Source organism: Neltuma alba, unplaced genomic scaffold, assembly GCF_004799145.2.
Source record: "Neltuma alba isolate B1F8T4 unplaced genomic scaffold, ASM479914v2 tig00013131_pilon, whole genome shotgun sequence".
Classification (NCBI taxonomy): domain Eukaryota; kingdom Viridiplantae; phylum Streptophyta; class Magnoliopsida; order Fabales; family Fabaceae; genus Neltuma; species Neltuma alba.
The window spans coordinates 218,279-243,296 of NW_021637449.1; the positions used below are offsets into that span (position 1 = coordinate 218,279).

The 25,018-nt window shown below is 29.9% G+C and overlaps 3 protein-coding genes across 4 annotated transcripts; 1 reads left to right on the forward strand and 2 right to left on the reverse strand.

Annotated features, from left to right (window-relative positions):
* Positions 1–761: 761 nt before the first annotated feature.
* Positions 762–2,986, reverse strand: LOC114734725 (pectinesterase 2-like). Its single transcript, XM_028922368.1, has 3 exons — positions 2,958–2,986; positions 1,042–1,846; positions 762–953 (listed from the first exon to the last, which is right to left on the reverse strand). Exons 1-3 carry the CDS (start codon positions 2,984–2,986, stop codon positions 762–764), a joined length of 1,026 nt encoding a protein of 341 aa, XP_028778201.1.
* Positions 1,174–24,746, forward strand: LOC114734722 (pectinesterase 2-like). 2 transcript variants are annotated; one of them, XM_028922365.1, is made up of 3 exons: positions 1,174–1,286; positions 23,134–23,358; positions 23,820–24,746. In XM_028922365.1, the coding sequence occupies exons 2-3, from the start codon at positions 23,268–23,270 to the stop codon at positions 24,506–24,508; spliced, it is 780 nt and encodes a 259-aa protein (XP_028778198.1). In that variant the 5' UTR covers positions 1,174–1,286; positions 23,134–23,267; the 3' UTR covers positions 24,509–24,746. The 2 variants fall into 2 exon arrangements, with proteins under 2 accessions (XP_028778198.1, XP_028778197.1); XM_028922364.1 differs by lacking the exon at positions 1,174–1,286 and having other exon boundaries at positions 22,408–23,358.
* On the reverse strand, positions 6,804–8,954 carry LOC114734727 (pectinesterase 2-like). Its single transcript, XM_028922369.1, has 2 exons — positions 8,075–8,954; positions 6,804–7,492 (listed from the first exon to the last, which is right to left on the reverse strand). Exons 1-2 carry the CDS (start codon positions 8,952–8,954, stop codon positions 6,804–6,806), a joined length of 1,569 nt encoding a protein of 522 aa, XP_028778202.1.
* Positions 24,747–25,018: the final 272 nt, after the last annotated feature.

The window sequence follows — 25,018 nt, forward strand, 5'->3', positions numbered from 1 at the left end:
TCCAGCCTCCTTTATAAGCTGAAGCACTTCAACTGAATTCCATTTTAACTTCTCTTTGAGCTCTGTGTCATATTTTCACGAAATTTGAGCATTATTAGTCATGGATAGGTCGTGGATCAACTTGCAACCGGTCGACTCCGCAATACTTGGCTGGTCTAAACTATTTCTTGGATTTTGCTTTCGCCAATGCTGCGTAAATGGTAAGATTCAGTGTCCCCTGTCCTAAATGTAATTTCAAAAAGTGGCATCCCAAAGATATTGTTAGGGAACATTTAATCTTTAAGCCTTTTTCCGCGAGAGTACGTATTTTGGCAACTACATGGGGAACGGCTAGATATGGGTGCTGAGTCAGTAGAGGGGGGGAAGATTTTTCATCTGTTACTATATAACAGACGAGCATAAGCCACTCGTACTCGTCTATTACAAGAACAGATGAGTATGAGGGCTCATACTTGTTTGTTTTGTCTTAACAGATGAGCGTTGAGACTCTATTTCTTCTGATTTTCAAAATAGACAAGAATAGACCTTTTTGTAGTAGTGCCTCTTTCTCATCATCTTCTCCTTAGTTAATTATTAACATCGTTAATTACTAATTCAGTATTATTAAAATATTAATTACATCAAGAGTTAATATTATTACAAGGACAAATCATTCGTAAATATAAATTAAAACCACATTTTTAAAAATTCATAAATCATGACTATATTTTCAGTTTTTTATTTCCTTCTTGAATTTTGTTGAATAGGCTTTGGTTCAAGTTCTACGGCTGCAAAAATTCCATTCTTAAGTGCAACGCAAAGTTACCACTCCATTCAAACCAACCAGCCTGGTTTATCAAACTATCAAGAAAGCTCTCATAATCACTGTTCGAGAATATTGCTTCCATGGCCTTCCAATATAGGTTTTCACAGAGCTCTGAGCTGCTTTTAACTCTGAAGCAGCCATAATAACCCTACAGTTGTGAATGGAAATTCCAATGAATTGAAAATTGTTGAAAATATGTTGAAAGATTAAACTTTGATGACTTTCGACTTACCAACAGTGGCTGACCGGAAGGTAGTGGTGCCTCCTCCAACACTTTTACTTCCTGTGATTATAGTCTTCCCAATGCCGTCTCCCACCAACATTATATTCTTTGCCTTTATCTCTACCTGTTCGTTGTAGGTTCCGGCCTTCACATATATCACATATCTCCCACTACTACTCTTTGGTGCTGCATTTATAGCAGCACTTATAGTTGTGTATTTGCCAGATCCATCTTTGGCCACAACAACATTGGCCCGAGAAGAAGATGAAGAAGACTGCAACAACTTCCTATCTCCAGGCTTAACCCACGTTGGAAACCCTTCTTTATGACTTGGCTCTTTGTATTCAACTTTGTTCAGAGCCAAAGTGTTGCTCACCAACTTAGTGACATTGTTGGACATCAAAGGCAACACAAAGTCTTGAACTCCGAGCTCGTAGAAGCCTGCTCGGCACGTCTCGAGGTTGGTGAGAGCCGTGCTGAGCCATGTTTGAGCATCTACTTGGGAGAACTTGGTGTTGGGGTTTAGGGTTTTGTTGAGTTTCTCGACGGCTTGCTCGTAAAGCTCTATGCAATCAGCCCATGCAGCTTTCTCACGTGAGTTCCTACATTTTGGTCCTAATGAAACAGTGTTTGCATGGCCTTTCAGGGCTCTCTCCTGGGCTACTTGAAGAGAAAGCTTGAGAAAATCATCTTTGTGTTTGATGATCTTTTGGCTGTGAATGGGATTGTTGTTCATGAAGTACTCACACGGTTGAGGATTTGGGGTTTGCTTGCACCAAACCTTAACCTCATTCCATGAATACCCAGAAACAGAAGAACTACAAAGTAGAAATAAGGGAACAAATAACACAAAGGCTTTGTGCCTGAATAAGCGAAAAGCTGTCATACTTACAGCTTCTGTACTATTCTCTCTCTCTCTCTCTCTCTATATATATATATATATATGGCTTGTGAAGTGTGAACGTACAAGCTCGATGATAAGGCAATAAATATTTGGATGTGTTTTGATGTTGCGAGTTTGGGGCTTTATATAGAAGAGCCGGAGAATCTTCATGCAGAGGCTTACCCTTTATGCTTTTCGTAGTGGTTTTTGATTTCGCCTTTTGCATGCATGCTTTGTTTGATTAATACAGTACTATACTTTGTACCGTGTTGTTTGTTTCATGTTTAGCATCTTTGTTCTTTGACTTTTACGTGGCACCTGTCTTGACTTTTCTGTTGTTTCTTTAGGCAGCTATGAAAACGTGTCAAGCTGTCTACTGTTTTTGGTAATTTAATGGATACTAATATAGTATTTGAATGAATGAAAGGGGGAGGGGTGTACAAGCAGTCCTAATGGCATGAAATCTCTAGCAACTAAGAGGTTGCGATTCAATTCAGTTTGTAGCTCAAGTCAGCAGTGCCTGTGCCTTTGAACTAAAGGCTGAATGTATAACTTTACTTCTAATTTTATTTTTTCAGTATAAGTTTACTCTTATTTTTTCAGTAATGCAATTTTACCGATAATCTTTTGAGTAAAATTACATTAAAAAAGATTAATGGTAAAATTGCATCACTAAAAAAATCAGAAATAAAATTATATCTAACAAAGAGTAGGGATTAGATTGCAACTTTGTCCTAAATAAAATAGTTCAACCTATTGAACTTGAACGGCATATTTAATTGGTTGGACAAAAAATTGATGTGCTATTAATTCTCTATTTTTAAATTCTATTATACCAATTTTAGCTCTATAGTTTTATTCATTTTATATAGTTGATCATTTTATAGGAAAAAAAATTAGTTAGAAGATGTTGGATTAATTAATGAGTAAAAATCCAATTATGAAGAAACTAATGACCAATTATTTGACTTTTTCAAATAAAACTCAGAGTTTTTGACTTTTTGAGTCAAGTGAGCCCCATTGGTTGGTCAGACAATTCCAAGTACCTGAAGGGCTTAGACTTGGCGGCTCGCATTTAACTATTTAAGCTTGGTTTCAATAAAATCAAAATTACAATTTCCAATTTTAATTTTATTTTTAATTGTTATTATTAATATTCATAAGTTTAATTAATCTTTCCAGTGACTATAAATCCACTATATGTGGACGTAAAAATTGAATATGCTTGTAAATAAAATAAATAGTGCTAGAATATTTTATGTGAAGAACGAAATTAAAGCGGCCAATCGAGAATCTGAATCTTTTCTGGGTATGAGTTTCTGACTTTTGAATCAAGTTGTTTGAGCATTTCATGTAAATCAAAGGGTAAATACAACTGTTTCGCTTTTGTTTTTAGGTAATATAATTATTGCTCCCTCTTGTCCTTAATATAATATAAAGGCTAAATAATTAATTTACAGATATTAAATAAATTATTAAGTTAGTTATTTATAAAATATCTGTATTCAGGGAAAAATTGGGGACAAATAATATCTTCAATTATTTACGTTAGAACCACCCCTTAATAAAAACCCACTTAATATATGCAGGGAAAAATTGGGGATAAATCCCTATTTGAAATGTTAATGGCAGAATGAGATCTGGACTTTTGAGTTTTTTTTTCGGAAAATTAAAGAGGGAAATAAAATTACAACAATACCCTTAATGAAATACAATTAGGATCAAGTATATGCAACTCGGGATCAAGGATATACAATTAGGATCAGTGATATGTAATTGGAGATCAAAGATATGTAATTAGGATCAGTGATATGCAGTTAGATCCTATATGTAACCAGATATATGCAATATACAATTACAATCAAGCGTATACAACTCACGATAACAATATGTAATTATGATCAGTGATATACAATTGGGGATCAAAGATACGGAATTAGGTCCTATATGCAACAAGATATATGCAATATGCAATTAAAAGCAGATATCTAATTTGAGATCAAGGATATGCAACTCGTGTTATTTAATCTTTTACCCTTCAAACTTATTGCCATCTAAGGTCATGTCCTATTCTACAATTAACTTTTCAATTAGAGATTTATTCCCATTTTTTCCTATATGCAATCGATAGAGATAACTTAAGAAAGACTTATAAATTTATGAGATAAAATAAAATGAAATCTTATATTTAGTATCAAAGCAAACCCCCTAATATATACCAATAAGAGTTGGATATAGCGGAAGCAATTAGTCCTTCACAACGTGACAAACAAAGGTTTGTATTCTCGTGGAAGAGATGCTTACATTTAATGTCTAATAGTGTATTATTTCCAATAGGAAGATACCTATAACTAGAAAAAAAGAAAACTAACTAGCTCTTATATGTAGGATTGAAGGGATTATATGTATGTATGTATGTATATAATCATCCTTATGGTGACGGAAATTAAAATTGAAAATAAAGGAGTAATACTTGCCATTTTATGTGACTTGCTAAATAGTCAATGCATCATCTAAATTAAACTATGTTAAATAGAAAAAACTAGTTTCATTTTGTTTTCGCCAACAAAAACAAGTTCCAAATTAAAGAATGCAAAGTTATAAATATAGAGATAGTAATATTGATAATTCTAGATTGGCAAAATAATTTCTGAAGTTAAAATTTTTTATTAAATTTTATGTTTACTTTTTTTTTAAAAAATAAATAAGAACTATTATTATAAATTGGATTATATAAATTTGGAAAGTAAATATAGTAGTAGTTGTAAATTATTAGTAGAATGATACAATAATCTATCAAATTAAAATTCTGTCTTCTATATTAAAAATTAGAATTGCAGGTGCAAATCTTACTGCACAAAATCATAAATGATAGAATAGCGGTTGGAGATCCATAAGAGTATTTTAATAATGAGTAAAAACACATACTTGATACTTGATGCTTTAAATTAAATTTACACAGTTTTATTTTGGTTCTTTGGTTTTATAATAAAGTGTCTTTTTATTTTTTTTAATCATAATATACCATTAATTTCATTAAAACAAAAAGTGCTAACATTAAAATTTTAAAATGCTGACAAAATATTATCACTTGGGACTAATTGTGTTAGGGTAAGATGACAGAAAGCATCATATATTGTTAATAAAATATGTCTAATAAACCCCTTAATCAGCTGGTGTGTTTTAAAACTATTTTAGCTAGCTAGGAAATAGTAGGCATCTTTAGATCTGTTCAAGTTATTGACATTCTAAGTAAATTTATAAGTTTATTTATATGCATAGCCCAAACTCAATTACGAGTATATATGCAAAAAAGCAAGAAGGACTAATGGATGATGTTAAGGCTCACAAAGTGACTGCTGAAGCGGGAAAAGGGTAATTAATTTTATTATCGTTTCTTTTTTTTTTAAATAAATGTTGGCAATACTTTTTTTTTTGTTGATAAATTTGCAATACTTATTATAGAAGTATATGCGTACATTATGTTTACGAGAATTTCTTGCATTCTCTCAATGTGAAATGATAAAATGAATATATATATATATATATATATATATAAAATAAAAACTTGGGTTCATACTAGGATTTTCATCTCACTTTTCTAATTATTGTTTTCCAAGACCAACTGCATACGTACCAGAAGATAAGGCAAGGATACACACACATATGTAGTTACATTTTGTCTTAATTACATAAACTTTCCATCTATTTTAAAATTATACTCGTAAGTTTAAACCATTAATTCCGTTAAGAATATTTTGAAAAGATGCTTTTTTAATTAAAATTTATGTTGAACTATTTTTTATTTAGTTATTTACCCTTCATAATACTAAATCCCTAAATTTTGACTAAAATTATTTTTAAAAATTTAAGAAAATTTCTTTTACCTTAATTTTTTTTACCCTTCATAATACAAAATCCCTAAATTTTGGCTAAAATTATTTTTAAAAATTTAAGAAATTTTCTTTTACCTTAATTTTATTTTTTATTTTTATAAATAGTTATTTCTTTAATGTTTTTATCATACTAGGACAGAAAATTAAGTAATTTAGTTAATATAACCATAAAAAAATTGAATAGAGATTTGATTAATTCTTTAAATAAATACATAATCGATCAAATTAGTTATAAATGTTTGCTACAAAATTTTCGTTTAAAAATTTTAAATTATAAATTTAAATGATTTATTTAATGTCCCAAACTCACATAATTTATATTATATGATGAACAAATATGCATTTAAAATATTTTCTAGCAATTTAAAAGAAACCTAAATAAATGAGTTTCAATATGTCATGACAAATTAAAATTATATAATTCTATAATATAATCAAAATTTATAAATTTTATAACATATTAAGAATTTTGAAAACATATGTATTATAATTATTTTTAAATCAAAAATAATTTTTTTGACATATATAAATGTTTAAATAATGTTGATGTTAATGAGGAATATTTTGATCAAAATAAAAGTCAGAAAGTTAAATTTAACAATCACCTAACAGTTAGATAGATGGAAATGAAATTTCAAATATATAAGGAAAGTTTGTGTAACATACATTTTAATTTCAAATGAGATCTATATGTATTTTCAAAATAGATGGGAGGTTTCTGTAATTTAAATAAATCAAAATGGCAGTCAATGTATTTTACTCATAATATAAATCAGCAACAAGCTTTTGGACTATACTAGAAGCAATTTATATATGATACAAAAAGATTGGCAACAAAAAATAGAAACATAAGACACAGCTAAAGCAGTTATATATTTAGTTACCAGCTAAACTTAAACCCTTTTTCAGGATTAATTTATTTTGGTACAACGACTCAATGAATATTTAAACCAATCATTCGTATATAGCTCACAAGACAAGACAATATATAATGATCTATAAGCTAGAAGTGAAAGGAACGTTGGTGGCTGGCAACCATGAACTTCCTCCAATGAAGTTTGCCACAGTAAATTTTGAAGCTTCAGAGGCACTAGAAATCACATGAAAGCCAGCCCACTTAACACGATTTGCAGTGGATGAACCTGAACCAGTGTTCATGTACTCTCCATAGTACAAAGTGCTTAAGCCAAAATTACCACTCCATTCCAGCCAACCAGAAGGATCAACCAAACTGTCCAAGAAAGTCTTCATGAAAACTGTTCGAGAATATTGTTGCCATGGCCTTCCAAGATAGGTTCTCACAGAGCTCTGAACTGGTTTTAAGTCTGAAGCAGCCGTAACTTTACAGTTATGAATGGAAATTCCTGTGTTTTGGTTCGGATCAGTTCGGCCTTGAGCTGTGATTGTGTTGATTTTGTTTGGAGGGTTTCTTGCAAAAATGTTGCAGTTTTGAAAAACCACGGCTCCGTTTCCAAAGATGAAATCCACAGTGCCATAAATGTCACATTCTCTGTAGAATTGTCTCTCAGAGAACACATACAATGTGTCTTGGTAGCCTTCAAAGCTGCATCTGTAAAATACTGATAAGTCTGAACCTGAACGTAATGCTACGGCTTGGTGGTTTGATGCTCCAGCAGTGTTTCTGAATGTCATGTCTTGAGCAATAAAGCCATCTCCAACAACAGCTGTAAGATTTCAAAATCACATATATAGTTTTGTTAGTTCTCAATATCATAAGTTCATCTTTTATGTCCCCCTTTGTTTGAGTTTTCAAAAAGTTTATAAATTTCTTGAAAAGTGATTTATTGTGTAGAGATTTCATAACAAGTAAAAAAATTATTTTGCATTTTATTATCGTCATAGAAGATAGTTTTTATTTAGTTATTTATGTCTTATGATATCTCAATATATCTCTGTTAATTAAAAATATTTTATAATTTATTTATTGCATATGACTGTTTTAAAACGATACTCTGAGGTCGAGTTTGTGCAAATGTTAAAAACGCTTTTGAGAAAGCTACTCTTAATTTGACTCGACACTGCTTAAATTTAACACTATCAAATAGTTATATGAAAAAATGGATGCTTTGAGTGGCTTTCAAAACTAACCAGCAACTAACTAGCTTTTTTTCCTCTCTCCTAATTTTGATTATTTCAAAAAGGTCAAACAAACATTGCAAAATTTCTGAAAGGTGATTTTTTTAAAATAAAAAGGTGATTTTTGTGTGAAGAAAAACTTAAACAAATGAGGGGTTATATTGTCTTACCGACAGTCGCAGAACGGAAGGTAGTAGTGCCTCCTCCAACACTTTTGCTTCCTGTGATTATAGTCTTTCCAATACCATCTCCCACTAACATGATATTGTTTAGTTTGATCTCAACTTGTTCGTTGTATATTCCTGCCTTCACGTATATAACATACCTCCCACTGCTACTCTTTGGTGCAGCATTTATGGCAGCACTAACGGTTGTGAAGTGGCCGGAGCCGTCTTTAGCCACCACGATGTTTGCATGAGAAGATGGAGAAGAACTCTGCAACAGCTTCCGGTCACCTGGCTTGACCCATGTTGGGAACCCATCTTTATAACTTGGTTCTTCGTATGGAATCTTGTTTAAAGCCAAAGTGTTGCTTAGCAAGTTGGAGACATTATTGGCCATCAAAGGCAATACATTGTCTTGAACCCCAAGTTCATAAAACCCAGATTTACATGCCTCAAGATTTGTGAGAGCTGAGCTGAGCCATGTTTGCGTATCACTTTGGGTGCAGCTAGGGTTACGGTTTAGGGTTTTGTTGAGTTTGAGAATGGTATGATCATACAACTCAAGGCAATCGGCCCATGCAAGCTTTTCCATTTGGTTCCGGCACTTAGGGCCGAGCAAAACCACGCTTTGATGGCTGATGAGAGCTCGATCCCGAGCGAGCTGTAGAGAAAGCTTGAAGAAATCATCTTTGTTGTTTAAGGGTTTGTGTTGGTGGGTAGGGTTTTGGTTCAAGAAATGCTCACATGGTTGAGGATTAGGGGTTTGGCTACACCATAATTTGATGTCATTGAAAGAATAAGCAGAAGCCAAAGAGGAAAACAAGAATGGAACAACTAAAAGAAGAAGTGATGGTAATAATAAGATTGAGTTGAAAAAAGTTGCCATGGGACGTAATGGAGAACTCTATATAACTGTCTCTCTCTTAATTTTTTGTATTCTGTGGCTTGATGAATGTTTGGAAGATAATTTTGGTGTCATTGCTTGCTTCCTTATATAGAGGATTTTGGGAAGACGGTTGAAACATTCGCTTTTAAGGGCGGCGCGACTTTTTTGTATTTTCTAAAAGTTATTTTTGATTTTGCTTTTGCATTAATCTTGTCATAAACTAACGAAAATGTAATTGTATACTCCCCCTGATCCCTAACAAATTAAAGAAGCTAGTTGGGGAGGTAGATTTGATTATAAATATAATATTTTAATCAATTTTGTCTTTCATATTCATCATATTTCTCCAAACTAATTTATCTAAAGAGTTCATGCAATTTTTTGTCTATCAAGTTTGCATTCATTTTTGTTTTAATTCCTCAAATTTCAAATCATAAGTTTTGGTTCCTCAAGATTCTTTCTGTCTAAAATGAATGCAATTTCAAGAAATCAAAGATTGTATTAATCCTATTAATTTAATATATAAAATCTGATGTTTCATAGAGATATTTTAGAGGAATCATGTCACATTTATTAGAATTGAATACTTTATTTAAATTTTTTTAATATACTAAAATTAATTAAGTAACTTTTATATTAAGAACTGAAAGAAATACTAACGAATAAAAGATCAAAGAGAAAAGTCAAATAAACAAAGATTGAGACTAACTGTTCTGTAATTCTGTTTCCCTTCTATTGATATTTTGCTATTGCGATCTCCAGATTTACTATAAACCACGAACTCGTTAATTGTAATTGATGATATTTTATGGAATATGGAAAGGCAAAGAAATCGAAGTTAATGAAGCATTAACTGATGAAAACACAGAGAGATCACTTTACAAACATTAATTTACAGAAGATTTAATTGAGAAAAAATTTGGATGATATTGATTTGACATGTAATAATCGGGAAGCGAAACGTAAAAGGTTTGTTATGACTTTTAGAGATATATATTATTCTTCGTTTTACACTACAATCAATATTGATGTCTGAGGAAAACATTAAAAGTAGGACAAGTGGCCTTTTCGTGGTTTTGGAAATTATGGAATCTTCATTTTGATAACCAAGTGGGTGTCTGCCTCTTTGATTTGACAATAATTAATTATTTATTTATTTATTTATAAAATAATATAAAATGTGGAAGCATATAAAATAATATTATAAAATGTTTCTGAAAATAAGATGCAGCTATAGCCAGCTACATGCATGCAAATATGCCAACTGGATAGTTTAACTAAAATTAGATTTTTCTTTCTGAAAACTCTAGGAATTGGCTGTTTGGTATATATATCTGCTTGCGGTTTTTTTGCTTTTATATATTATTCAAGTCCTCGTTTCAAAGAGAGAAAAACCTCTTATTCTAGAACATGTAATACATTCATATCAGATGTGATCCTTTAGGAATTTTCTACAAAATTTTTATTTTCGATTGATAAATATGAATCAATCTGAAGGCTAAACGTAAGGGGGAAAAAACAGAGACAAAGGAAAAAAGAAAAGAAAAGAAAAGGAAACGTAAAACTACAAATGATATGAACTTATCCTATTTTTTTAATAGAGTAATTTAAATTGTTTGTATGTATGTGTTTATCTGTAATCAAATGACAAATCAAATACTCCTAATGTATTATGTATTGTCCTGTAAACTTGTCAAAATCTTAATTACTTCTACACATAATATTTATACATAATATAACACATCATAGCAGACACCTAAATATAAAAGCTAAATAACTAATTTATAAATTTAAAAATTATAATAAGTTAATTACTCATAAAAATTGAGCATTGTTTTTTAAGTACCCATCATATTTATTTACTTTGAAAACTACTCTCTTGATAAAAAAAATTCTTTATTTTGTCCAATTAATAAGAAAAAATTTGCAAATAATTATAAAATTGAATAATAAAATAAATTGATTTCTTATATCTGCCACTAAAACAAACTTCTTTGTTAACTTTTGTACAAGAGGAAATATGAATATACCCACTCTGCAAATTAATGCATGGCAGCTAAAGTAGTTATCCAAAATAATTGTCAAATTATTATTTGTTATTTATCTATTTTGTTACTTATATATGTAATTTTATATTCTCATTTATTTATTTAAATATCTTTTTCATTAAAAATATTTAAATATGTGAGAAATAATTTTTAAATATATATCTATAATTGAGTAATAAATTTCCAAAAGATAGAAGAATGAATATTTGTCTTGTGGTAAGAATCCACAAGAGAGATAAAAAAAAAAAAGAATATATAAGTATCAAGAAATAAAATTAAATAATAATTTTTTTTACCTTTAATAAACCAAAGGAGCAAAACAGAGGGAGTAATGAGGAGAGGAAAGATGGGAAAGAAGAATAAGAAAGGGAAAGAACAAATAGAAAGTAAGGGAGGGAGTATTTATAATAAGTACGTGACATTAACAGCGGTTTGGATAACGGTTCAAAAAACCATTACAAAAAACATTTGCAGCAATTTTTTTTATAAAACCGCTACAAAATATTTGTATTTGTAGTGGTTTTTGGCAAAACTACTGCAAATATAATATTTTATTGAAAAATATTTTGATTAACTTAGCATTACATTTGCAGCAGCTTTTTAAAACTGTTACAAATAGGAACATTTACAGTGGTTCTTAGCAAAACTGCTGTAATTGCTTTTTTTCATTTGTAATGGTTTTAAGAAAACCACTACAAAATGCATTACATTTGCAGTGGTTCTAACAAATTCGCTGCAAACCTTTTTAAAATTTGCGATAGTTCTAAGAAAATTGCTACAAATGCATAACATTTGCAGCTTTTCTGGCAAAACTGCTACAAATGTTTTTGAAATTTGCAATGGTTTACTTAGAATTGTTGGAAATGTGCATCATCTGTTTTTTAGTAGCGTTTTTTTTTCCCTCTTGAACTGCTACAAAATTTCACTACAACTGTTCTTGTCACATGGTGCGATCCTTGGGGGCCATAATTTTGTTGCAGTTTTCAAAAAACTGCTGCTAATGCACAAAAATCCGTTACTAATGTTGTCTTTGCTATTAGACCATTGCATATTAGTAGTGGTTTTCACACAATCACTACAAATGTATAATTTGGTAGCGGTTATTTGGAACCGTCAAAAAATAACCACTGCAAAACACTATTTTTTTGTAGTGAAATTTGTTTTGAAAGTTTTTATTTAGAAGCATTGGGCACTCAAAATTTTCCTAGAAGTACAAAATTGTTGCAATATTGCCCTATCAATAAAAAAGTTAGCGGTTAACATTACTATTTTAATGGACAACATTAATTTTTTAATAATAAAAGGTAATATTGCTATGATTTTAAATTTTCAGGTCAAATTTACACCCCAAAAAAACTTTCAGGTGTGCCCAATGCTCGTAAATGAAAACTTTCAGGATAAATTTGCACCTTAACCATTTAATAATTTATTAGATGTGGGTCTCTATTAATCAATAGGTATAGTAATATATAATTAATTAAATAATTATATATATATGTTCAATAGACAATAAAGTTTTGTTTAAATACAAGTGAAAAAATATTTAATCATATTCCAATATCAATAAGAACTCAAATTAGTACAATTGAATCATTGAAAATGACAAGTAAAATTATCCTTTTCTAAAAGTTAGTGCAAGTTTTACTAAATAATAACTTCAATCCTTAATATAAGAGTCATATAAATTACTTTACAATAATCAAGTTAATTATTTGTAATAAGTAGGCGTTGTCTTTCAAAATATATACTTACTAATCATATGCATTGAAACTATCTTTAATGAAAACCTTTTAACATGTACAATTATTATAAGAATTACTTGATGGCAAAATACATAGGGTTAATGAGCAAATTTGTCTCGAAAGTTTTAATTAAGGAGGGTTGGATATCCGAAAGTTTTTTTGGGAGCAAATTTACTCTAAAAATTTGCTAAAGATGCTAATGGTCAACGTTACTATTTTAATAGTCTATATTAGTCTTTTTTGATAATAGTAGGCAATATTACTACGATTTTAAACTTTTAGGACAATTTGCTCCCAAAATTTTTTTTGGATATCCAATGCTCTTGAGTAAAAATTTCTGGGGCAACTATGTTCTTTAACTCAAAAGGATAAATATAGGAGATAAAGTGGATTGATATCTTATATTTAAAATCAAATTAAATTTACAACTAACTCTTATATTAAGGACGTGAGGTAGCTAGTAGCTTATTTTGTTTAAAAAGTTAAATTGCACAAGATAATTTCAGAGTAATTGCAAAAATGGATGATTTGGTATTGGTAGATCATGCAGCCAACTTTAGAAGGTTTATGACTTAACTTTCAGAATTATTCTTCGTTTTCCAACTGGTTCGATGTCCTAAAAGATAACATTAGAACAAGTTGCCTTTTGCTATGGCCTTCTGGGAAATGGAACATTTGTTACATGCTTGTTTACCGTACTCAGTTCTTTTTATGAGATTCTTTTACTTGAATTATATTATTTAAAAAATATGTTAGATGATACTCCTCCGTTCCTTAAGTAAAAATCTATTAACATTAAGTAAAAATAATAATTATGTAAAATGAATCTATCTATTTTTTTTGTAAATGTGTCCTTATTTATAAGAAGGATAAGTAAAAGAGAGTGAGAGAAAAATAGTGAAAAAAAGATGAAACAGAATTAATAAATGCAAAAAAAGAAATTAAATAAGAGTAAAATTGATAAAATATATTTAATGTTTAGATAATTCAAAATTAAATTTCATGACCAATTCAAAAATCTACATTTTATAAAAGGGACTGCAAGGAAGGAGTAATTTAATTGGATGATATACTCCCTTCCCATTCTAAATATAAAAACTAAAAAAATAATTTTCAAAAAACTAAATTAAAAAATTAATTAAATTAGTTATCTGTTAAAAGTGTGTGTTAGTTTTTTTTTTAAAAAAATACCTTTTTAATCATTTACATGTTAACACTTCTCCTTCATGGAAATACTCTTGATATATGAAATCAATAACAAAGGTTTTGAAAAAAAAATTATAAATTTTAAAAAATAAAATAGATTGAGGTCTTGTGTACTTACATATCAAAATAAACCTCTTAACTAGTTTCTATATTTAGAACCAAGGTGAGAATAATAAAATTAAAAACAATTATAATCTTGTGGACTATGAAAATTAAACTCCCTCCATGGACACAATCTAAACATGAGTATTTGCAATCCTATAATTGAATTCAATTTTTCAGTCAGAAACTACAACCTCAATAGTTATCTTGATGGCTACAACTTCTTCCTTCCATCATTATTCAGGTCCAAATTCTTTTGTCAGCATTCATGAGATTTTTCAGCAATAAATATTTGTTTTTGCATAAATCTAAAGATTATTGTTGGCAAAAAAAATGAATACAAAAGAAATTACAATGGATAAAAAAAATTGACTGAAGTATATATTTAGTCCTTTAATTTTATAAAAAGTTTCAATTTGATTTCTTAATTTTAAAAAGGTATACTTTTAGTCTTTTAATCCTAATATTTTAACAAAAAATGATGATATTGAGATTTTAAATGTTGATAAAACATTCTCAAATAGTAACATATTAAATTTAATTTTCAAAACAACTATGACTATTACAAAAAAAATCATAACTTATGTCTAACAATTTTAGGGTTAAAGAACCAAATATATGTTTTTTAAAGTTAAGGGACCAAATTAAAATCTTGTATAAAGTTAAATGACCAAATGTATATTTTAGCCAAAAAAAATTTATCCTATAAATTTGTTCGAAACCATCTTAGCTATATTTTATTATTTTTGGCCTGAACACTATGCATATTTATCTATATCAAACTACAATTATATTAGATACATTATGTGGCATCGAAGAAATGAGATACATTATTCTTGGTCTATTAATTATTGCATGAGCTATTGTAAATTTGATTATAGTTGATATAGAATTTTCAAAACTATTTTTTCTTCTCTTTTTTTATGCCACCTTTAAACTTAGAGATGACCAAAACAAAGTTACATATATGCATTGTATATCAACTTTTGAAATTGTTATAATTTAACTAAGACTACAATTCTGAACAACACTATAATTAATGAATTTTGGACTTTTTGTACAACTAAAAATCTATAAAGCTGGCAAACATCAAAATTATAAGAATAAAAGTGGTCAATAGCATAATAAGAATAGTTAATATCTACACAAAAGTAATAATCTAAACTCAAGAAACAAAAATAGTTCATAGTTTAATAAGAATAATTAATACCTTAACAAGAATAGTCACAGGAACTTTAGCAATATGCTGCTTTGGTGACTGGCGACTGGCCACTGGCCACTGGAGGGGCTTTGGTGGCCGGCATCCGACTGGGTGCTTAGGCGGCATTTAGAAAAAGAAAGGAAAAGAAATCTAAAAGGTAGTTTTGTCTTTTGCCCCAAATATTAAAATGCCAATTTGATGCTTGATCACTAATTTGTCATTTCACATATCAACATCACCTTCCTGGCAATTTGACGTTCAAGTAGTATTTTTGATTAATCTCCCCAACATATAATTCAGTCATATATGATTTTCCGGGTCACACTTCGTTTTCGTTCAAAATTCAATTCAATTTGATAGGGACGTGGAAGCTACCTGTTGATTCATTAATACAAAGACCTAATGGCATAAGTTAAAACGACACTTATATGTCAAAGATTATATTACAACTTCATACTTTAGTTTGGAAAAAAAAAAAATCACCATCGCTCACCATATTGACACTTGAATAATGTGATTACGTACGTAAGAGTCAAAGGCCCAAAAAAAAAAAAATTGAACGAATGAAATTATGTTCATAATACTCAAAGCCAACTCTTCTTTATTCTTAATTTCATAATTATTAAAATAACCAACATATTAAGTTTAACATTTACAATATTTTAAATATGACCTTGTACTTGGGTCATAAGAGTTACTCCTGAGGAACATCGCTCTTTCAAAAGGGCAGCACAACTTTTGCATTTTAAGTTATTTTTTAGTTTTCTTTTGCATTAATTAATCTTATCATAAACTAATCAAAATCGACATTGGATATGTATAAAACAACATTTTTTTAAAGAAAAATATGATGATGATGAAGTAAATTAAAACAATGTTCTTAGCAGTTAGAGAAAACAAAATCAAATTAAATGAACTCAGATAAAGACTAACTGTTCTATTTTCCTTCGTCTTTGATATTTGGCTTGCGGTCATCTTCAACACACACACACACACAACGGACGTTATTTGCATCCATGAAATTATTGTATGAGTTCTCATAAATGCATGAATTAGTTGAAATTAGTTATTTTTTGTAAAATATTAAAAACATGCACCCTCAATAAAAATTATTAGTGAGAATAATTAGTTAATTAGGGATACTGAGGTAAAATAAATTAATATTTTAGACAAAACATGTTATATTATGAAATATGTTTGAGGTCCTTATAATAAGCATCGAATGGAGTAATGGGTTAAAATTATAATTACCTTCTTACCCACAACAAAAAACAAATGAAGAAGGTACAAGATTAAAAGAAAATAAAGGTTCGTAAAATATGGAATATATCAAAACAGAATTTATTAGAGTTAACGAAAAATTAATCCATGAAAATGAAGGGATCGATGTTCACTAACATTATTAAAATGTATCCTACAATTTCTGAGCAATTTGAAAAGAAAAAATGTATAATTTAACAAATAATCATGCAACCAAACGTAAAAGGTTTCTTGGCTTTGGGGGGGGGGGGGGATTACGTATAAGCGGTTTATGACTTCAGAATCATATTCTTCGTTTTGCAATCAATATTGATGTCTTAGAAAAACATTAAAAGTAGAACACGTGGCCCCTTTTAGCTGTTGGCCTCCATTTATAGTAATTAGCTTTTGGGAAATGGAACATTCTTTTGACTGCCATGTATTGGGCGTCTGTCTCTGAGAGATCTTCAACTTTCAATTGTTTATATGATATATATAAAAAATATAGGGTAAAGCTACATTCAGCATATTAAAATATTTTTTTTAATCTTTTTCATTACATTCGGTATCTTATTTTGTGATATATCTAATATTCTAAAATATTTTTTAGTGTAATTTTATAATTAATAATTTAGGGTGCTCCGTCTTGGATACATCAAAATACAATTTATGATGGTGGACTACTCATGCAACCAAGAATCGGTTTAGTATAATAGCTTACAGTTTTTTACTTTTACTATTCAACGCCGTATGTTTTAAACTTAGCACTTGGCACTTAATTATAAAAACTTATTCTAGAACATACTAAATTAACATGAAAGCTGATCCTTTCGGAATTTTCAACAAAATTTTTATTTTCGATTGATACATGCATTAATCAAAATGGAAAAAAAAAGAGTGGAAACGGTAATCAAATGATATGAAATTATCCTATTTTTTATGGAGTAATTTAAGCTATAAATGTATATTTACCTGTAATCAGATGTAACATTCGGCTCCTAATTATCCAATTTTATAACTACACACATAGTAATATCTAAATATAAAATTGTAATTCTTTTTTTTTTCTTTATGTTTTTTCGCTAAGCCCTTGGTATCTTAGTATCCGTCTCTTTTTCAAGCTAAGAGAACTTTATCATGACCCAGACTAATTCAAATCAAGCAATGTGAAACCCTTTAGAGAGGGACCTCACCACCTAAGTTTAACGATACTATATTTCCAATACTCAAACTTGAAACCTTTAGTTAAACAACTCTCTTACCAATAAGTGCTTAGTAATTCATCCACCAAAGCACAGCACCAAAAGGTTTCTCCAAACATGTGCATGTCACCCACATTAATTTATATGTTTACTAGACCTTGCATGATGATCAACTAGTAAATTAAACCATTAAGTATATATCGTGGCTTTGATTAAATATCAATTACGTACCTTTTGGCAAGAAAAATTAATTGAAGTTGAAGAGGAATGAAATTAAACTAATAAAAGCTTCACTAAATTGTGCAATTTTTTTAAGGAAAAAAATGAAAATAAAGCGTATCAGATAATTTCAGGGCAATTGCAAAGGAAAACAATGGATGTTTTAATACGTAATTATGCAGCCTCTCTTGAACGGTTTATCATTTATGCCTTGGAATTATTCTTAGTTTTCCGATCAAATCCGTCAATTAATAAGAAAGTAGCAGATTTTATTTTTGGCCAAAAAAACAGTAGAAGAATTGAAGCTGCCTTTTTGTTGTTGCTTTTCGGAAACGGAATGTTAGTTTGACAACCAAGGGAACATACCTGCTTGTTTGAGAGAACTACTACTCTTTTTCCCCCTTCAAAAACCTCCAAATACACCAACAACTAAACATTGCCGTGTTTATCTAACTATTTTATGCAACAACATAAAAGTTTAATAATTAATTGATATATATATGTGTGAAAATTAATAAAATTAATTAAAGTTAATTATTCATGAAAGAAATATGTATTGATTTTTCTAAAATAGCCTTATAATCATTTGTATGGAAAACTACTTGATATAAAATTCCCTTTGATATAATAGTAGGAATAATCTAGGAAAAAATATAAATTTAGAATACAGTAAATTGAAATCTTACATTTAAAACCAAATTACTCATCTCAATTACCTTTCCCGTCAGAAACTACTACCCCAAGAATTGTCTTGATAGCTGCATTTTTCTTCCGTCATTATTGAGGTCCAAGTTCCACCGTCGGCACTTAAGTATAAGATTTTTCAGCAACAGACCTTTTTTTTTTTTTCATTTTATGCATAAATTATTGAGGTCCCAGTCATTTTTGGCAAAGACAAATAACAACAACAACAACAATAATAATAAATGAACTACAGTTAGGTATAAAATTACTCAATGCTCATCAAACAATACAAGATAGTTGGAATACCACAATGGTATTCTTGATAATGCCTCTCTAAGATGTACAAACCGCCTCCTTCTTTTTGATATGATTTAGGCATCCATTTAACTGTTTATAAGCATGTTTCCCATAATCGAGACAAAACTCTCATCGTATATTTATCTTGTATTTTGTAAAATCATGATTAAAAAAGTTGCTTATAAGTAATTCTAAATAGGTCTTTAGTTTTGTTCTCTTGTCCACGCGTAGAGTCCCACATTGATCGATAAAAGAAATGATTAAAACGTATATAATATTAAAGGAAGTCTGTCAAATTACATCAAGTTACTTTGATAGAAAGGCAACTCCAACATATACCTATATATGTTCAGAAAACCCAACAATTCAGAAACACAAAAAGAAACGGTGTAATAAATGGAAATGTCTACTCAACTTTTCGTAACCATGTTTGTTAGATTATGAGGAGTTTTAGTTACGTATCAGTAGCAGCAGCATTTATTTAATAAAATAGTAAGTATTTGCTAGTCATTATGATAATTCTTTTGATCACACTCTCCATGTAAAATGTTGAATTAAAAATTCTCAGAGTGATCATATAAATAATTTTTTAAAATAAAAACTAAAGTTTTATTATTAGACCAATTATTTTAGTTTTCCTTGTGTCCCCATCAAGCATACACGTTGGATTATGACTATGTAGTTATCCATTATTGAAAATTGGCATTATATACGTTGAAGTAATTTTCTAGTGGCTAACGGAATTTGAAATTATAGTCAAATCAATAATCAATAATTGTTATTTTTTTGACCAAATAATCAATAATTGTTATGAAGAGTATCATTATTATTTTACGTAGACTTATTGCTATCTTTTGTCAAGACTACGACCGCATAAATGGAACGATCAAAAACAATATATGAGTGTATTTATTACAGCTTTTGAAAAATCAAAAGACATTTTTGGAAAATTTTCAAAAAAAAAAAAAACAGATTGGGTAATTTTTATTAACTTAAAAGGTCTATTATTTGCAATGTTTTGAAAATCCGTTTGTTAAATGTCCATTTGTGTTTTTACTTACCAGAAATTACTTTTGGTTTTTGAATATCTTTCAGTTAATTTTTAATTATAAAAGGCTAAAAACTAGGTTGGGTTATTTTCCAAACAATTTTCAATTTATCAATCTGACTTTTTTTCCCATAAAAATGAATCCAAATATAAATTCTTTTACCATAACTAATTTTTATTAAACTGGATTATGGCATATGAATTTTTGATAAATAAGCTTTTTACAAAACCAGATGCGACGATGGATATATATATATATATATATATATATTTTTATATAAGTTGTCTGTCTCCTTAATACAGTGGCACAAGTGAAAGCGACATATCTGTTGAAGATGATAACTTCATCTCTCATTTTCACTTTTCTTTTATTTTTTATTTTTTATTTGATGACTTGACACTAAGGACATAGTTTCCGTCAAAACCCCGCAGCATCGTCTTAGTTTTAAATATATATATATATATATATTTATATTTTTATACACACATATTCTAATACAGGGTTAATATAATTTTTGGTTGTCTAATTTGCCATCATTTTAGCTTTAATTCTTCAACTTTAAAATCATAAATTCTCATCTTTGTTAAAAAAAAAAAAATCATAAGATTTAGTCTCTCAAGTTTCTTTTTGTTTAAAACACTTGTTCCTGTAATTTAATAAATACCTATACTATTTTGTTCTTAAAAAACTAAAACATATGGTTTTAAACTCGAATAACTAAAGCCAAACTTGAGAAATTAAAGATTGTAATTAAAGATTGTATAAACTCCTATATATATATATATAAATATATATCATCATGCGCTAAAAATGATGCTTGTGGGAAATTAGTGCCAGCTAGTCATCAAAAACAAAATAAACAAAAGGAAATTACGTAATAATCAAACCAGCAACTCTATAATTGATTATTATTTTATTTTTCAATATAATTTATTTAATTAATTTAATTCACAATGATAAATAAAATTTAAAAATATAGGAACGGGATTAAAAATCATGTCAAACCATCAATATCTTATAAAAAGGGAAAAACTATAAAGACTTGATTGAAAATTACTTGAAATTATAAGGACTTAGCTTGCAAATTAATTATCCCTATAAAGACTTGATTAAAATGAAAAGAATGAAACTAATTCATCTACTTGTAATGTATCTCGTGCATAGGATCTCATTTAGACATTGAATTATAAAATGATAGCACAATAAATGAAATAGGCAAGCTTGCTTAAATTAAAATAATCTTTAATTTAGGGGAAAAAACTATTAAAAAAAAAGTTTACAGGAAAACAAACCTTCATATATTTATTAAAAGAAAATTGTTGACAAATTCCCCATTACAAAATTTATTGCCCAAAGACACCTGAAATTTGTTTAAAGCAAGACTCAAGTGCAACCTATGTTTAGTGTGCACAACCCTTCTTCAATTGTATTCATCTTATCTTCAACTATGTGTAAAACGAAATATATTTATACATAACTGAAAATAAGTTACATATATATGCAGAAGAGTCGTACCAACTGAGAATGAGCTGTGAAAAAATGCGTCATTAGGTACATGGGCAGGGTAATAAATTTTTTGCAATGGGAGATTTTTCAGTCCATTTATTTTATTAATTATGCACACTCATGTATTTAACTATCTTAGTTATTTAGTTAGTTGTGAAATAATCCTGATTACTTTCATGTTCTACGTGTCCAATCTATGTGCCAATAAAAAGAATCAAATACAATTAGTCTCGACCAATTGAAGATAATAAGATAATTAGATAAGAATAAAATTTGTTTACTTCACGTGTTTCAGTCGGCTGCTTCCATTTTTGATTTCATGCATGGGCCGGTTTTCAAAATCAAATAATTGCCCAAAAAGTATGTTCGTAATCACTGCTTCAAAAAAGTCGCACTTATCAGCAACAACAAGAATAATAAAAAAGTCTTACAATAGACAATGAATGACAATATAATCGTGGATAAGATTACCAAGTAGTTTATATTATATTAGAATAATAATTACTCCTGGTTTTTATTATTAATTACTTATTAATTATGCTTTAGATGAATAAACAAATTTGGTCACAATTAGTTAAACTGTTAAAGTACAATTTTTTTTTATAATTTTTCAGAGTTATCCTTGAACAAGTTAAGAAATAAAATTATTTTCTCAACATTTTATATTTGTAATCATGGTAATGGCTCATAAATCTTTCATTAATTTTTTCTAAAAAATTATATTAAGAATCACACGAAAGAGAGTCTTATAAATAAAATAATAAGAAGGAAATAATAAAAATAAATGATATAATTAACATGCATGGAAAAGCAAAAACGAACAGGACTTGGAAAAATATAAAGCTTGTGGAAGCTTCCTATAACGATGACTTGACTAGAACCTTTGAAACTTGTCTATAAAAGGGCAATCACATTGGGACGTGAAAATTCATTCATATACAATATCCAACTCATTTCAATCCTCTCTTTTAATTTACTACTTCTTCACCATTCTCTTTAATTTCTCTCTCATTTGCCAAATTGCTCCGAACCAAATCATAAGCAACTATGGTAGCTTTTCGTTTATTCATATCTCTCGTACTTGTCTCCATCTTATTCTCTTCTTCTGCTACAAGTTATTCTGTAGACGAAATCAAATTGTGGTGCAACCAAACCCCAAATCCTCAACCATGTGAGTATTTCTTGAGCAACAATCCCATTCACAGCCAAAAGAACATCAAACACAAAGATGATTTTCTCAAGCTTTCTCTTCAAGTAGCCCAAGAACGAGCCCTGAAAGGCCATGCAAATACTCTTTCTCTAGGATCTAAGTGTCGTAATCCTAATGAAAAAGCTGCATGGGCTGATTGCATTGAGCTTTATGAGCACACCATCCAAAGACTCAACAAAACCCTAGACCCCAACACCAAATGCTCCCAAGATGATGCTCAAACATGGCTCAGCACGGCTCTCACCAACCTCGAGACGTGCCGAGCTGGCTTCTACGAGCTCGGAGTTCAAGACTATGTGTTGCCTTTGATGTCCAACAATGTCACTAAGCTGTTGAGCAACACTTTGGCTCTGAACAAAGCTGATTACAAAGAGCCAAGTTATAAAGAAGGGTTCCCAACATGGGTTAAGCCTGGAGATAGGAAGTTGTTGCAGTCTTCTTCTTCATCTTCTCGAGCCAACGTTGTTGTGGCCAAAGATGGATCTGGCAAATACACAAGTATAAATGCTGCTATAAATGCAGCACCAAAGAGCAGTAGTGGGAGATATGTGATATATGTGAAGGCTGGAATCTACAACGAACAGGTAGAGATAAAGGCAAAGAATATAATGTTGGTGGGAGATGGCATTGGGAAGACTATAATCACAGGAAGCAAAAGTGTTGGAGGAGGCACCACAACCTTCCGGTCAGCCACTGTTGGTAAGTCAAAAGTCTTTTAAAGTTTATATTCCAACATATTTTTAAATTGTGTTAATATTATTATTGGTTCTTTTAGTTTGATTAAAAAAAATTTGTTCTCAGCTCTTATAGTTTCAAATCGTGGTTTTTCATCCCTATACTTTCATAGAAATTTGGTTAGAGTTTCATAGCGTTAACTAAAAATTGACGCAAACTCGTTAAAAGTATATGGACTGAACAAGTTTTGATTGTGGGCTCTACACTTAATGCTGTTTATACAGCTATATACTCCGATTAAGTTCTCATAAAACTAGAGATTAAGTTTAAGTTTTAGCTTTTACACTTAATGGGATTTATATATTTCTTATTAAGCCTGATATTATGCGATGCGGGGCCTCCCACGCTCACTATCAAAACCCCATCTGGCTACCAAGGTTAAAATAAACCAAGAATGAAACCTAACTAGCTATGGACTTTTGCAGCTGTTGTTGGGGATGGATTTATTGCTCAAGGAATCACATTTAGAAACACTGCTGGAGCTTCAAATCACCAAGCTGTTGCCCTGCGTTCAGGTTCAGATCTATCAGTTTTCTACAAATGCAGCTTTGAAGGATACCAAGACACATTATATGTGCACTCTGAGAGACAATTCTACAGAGAATGTAACATCTATGGCACTGTGGATTTCATCTTTGGAAACGCAGCCGTAGTTTTCCAGAACTGCAACATTTTCGCTAGAAACCCTCCAAACAAAGTAAACACAATCACAGCACAGGGCCGAACTGATCCGAACCAAAACACTGGAATTTCCATTCATAACTGTAGAATTACGGCTGCTTCAGAGCTAAAAGCAGTCCAGAGCTCTGTGAGGACCTATCTTGGAAGGCCATGGAAGCAATATTCTCGAACAGTGATTATGAAGAGCTTTCTTGATAGTTTGATAAACCAGGCTGGTTGGCTGGAATGGAGTGGTAACTTTGCGTTGAACACTTTATATTATGGGGAGTATATGAACACTGGTTCAGGTTCTTCCACTGCAAATCGAGTTAAGTGGTCAGGTTTCCACGTAATTACCAGTGCTTCAGAAGCTTCAAAATTCACCGTTGGGAATTTCATAGCCGGCAATTCATGGTTGCCAGCCACCAGTGTTCCTTTTACGTCTGGCTTATAAATTTACTTTAATTAGTCTTTCTATTATTGCATGATAACTACGTACCACACACACACACACACACACACACACACAATGATTTAATTATCTGGGTGTGTCTTCATTTCCCCAGTAGGAAAGTAATGGGGAAAATTAATTAATTAGCATTTATAGGGTAAAGTGCTTCATTGTGTTTTTGTTTTATTCATTGTTGAATTATTGGTAATATATATGCAATAAATTCATATTAATGTATTAATCCCGCCGTTATTGTTTTCAATGTTATTATTTTCACGAAACAAGTATAAATACACACCAAACAATTAATACTACCGAAACTAGAGTAACGGTTTCATTGCCAATTTTTTAACAAAGGTACTGCCTATAAGTATTACAAGAATGCAGGAAAATTCCCAAAAACATCATTTAAATTTTGAAATTCCAAATCAGTCTGACTTCCTCCAGTTTAATAGTAATTAACTATAATTGAAAAGTAAATACAACATATTTTCATAAGAATTCTTAATTTGA

What these genes read in the sequence shown, in the direction of transcription:
- LOC114734725 (XM_028922368.1), bottom strand. Translation starts at nt 2,986, where the DNA reads ATGCGAGCCGCCAAGTCTAAGCCCTTCAG. An exon ending in GCCAAGTCTAAGCCCTTCAG is followed by an intron (nt 1,847 to 2,957) that starts GTACTTGGAATT and finishes TCTACTTTGTAG; the next exon opens with TTCTTCTGTTTCTGGGTATT. An exon ending in CTACCTTCCGGTCAGCCACT is followed by an intron (nt 954 to 1,041) that starts GTTGGTAAGTCG and finishes TCACAACTGTAG; the next exon opens with GGTTATTATGGCTGCTTCAG.
- LOC114734727 (XM_028922369.1), bottom strand. Translation starts at nt 8,954, where the DNA reads ATGGCAACTTTTTTCAACTCAATCTTATTATTACCATCACTTCTTCTT. An exon ending in CTTCCGTTCTGCGACTGTCG is followed by an intron (nt 7,493 to 8,074) that starts GTAAGACAATAT and finishes GAAATCTTACAG; the next exon opens with CTGTTGTTGGAGATGGCTTT.
- LOC114734722 (XM_028922364.1), top strand. Translation starts at nt 22,497, where the DNA reads ATGGTAGCTTTTCGTTTATTCATATCTCTCGTACTTGTCTCCATCTTA. An exon ending in CTTCCGGTCAGCCACTGTTG is followed by an intron (nt 23,359 to 23,819) that starts GTAAGTCAAAAG and finishes GGACTTTTGCAG; the next exon opens with CTGTTGTTGGGGATGGATTT.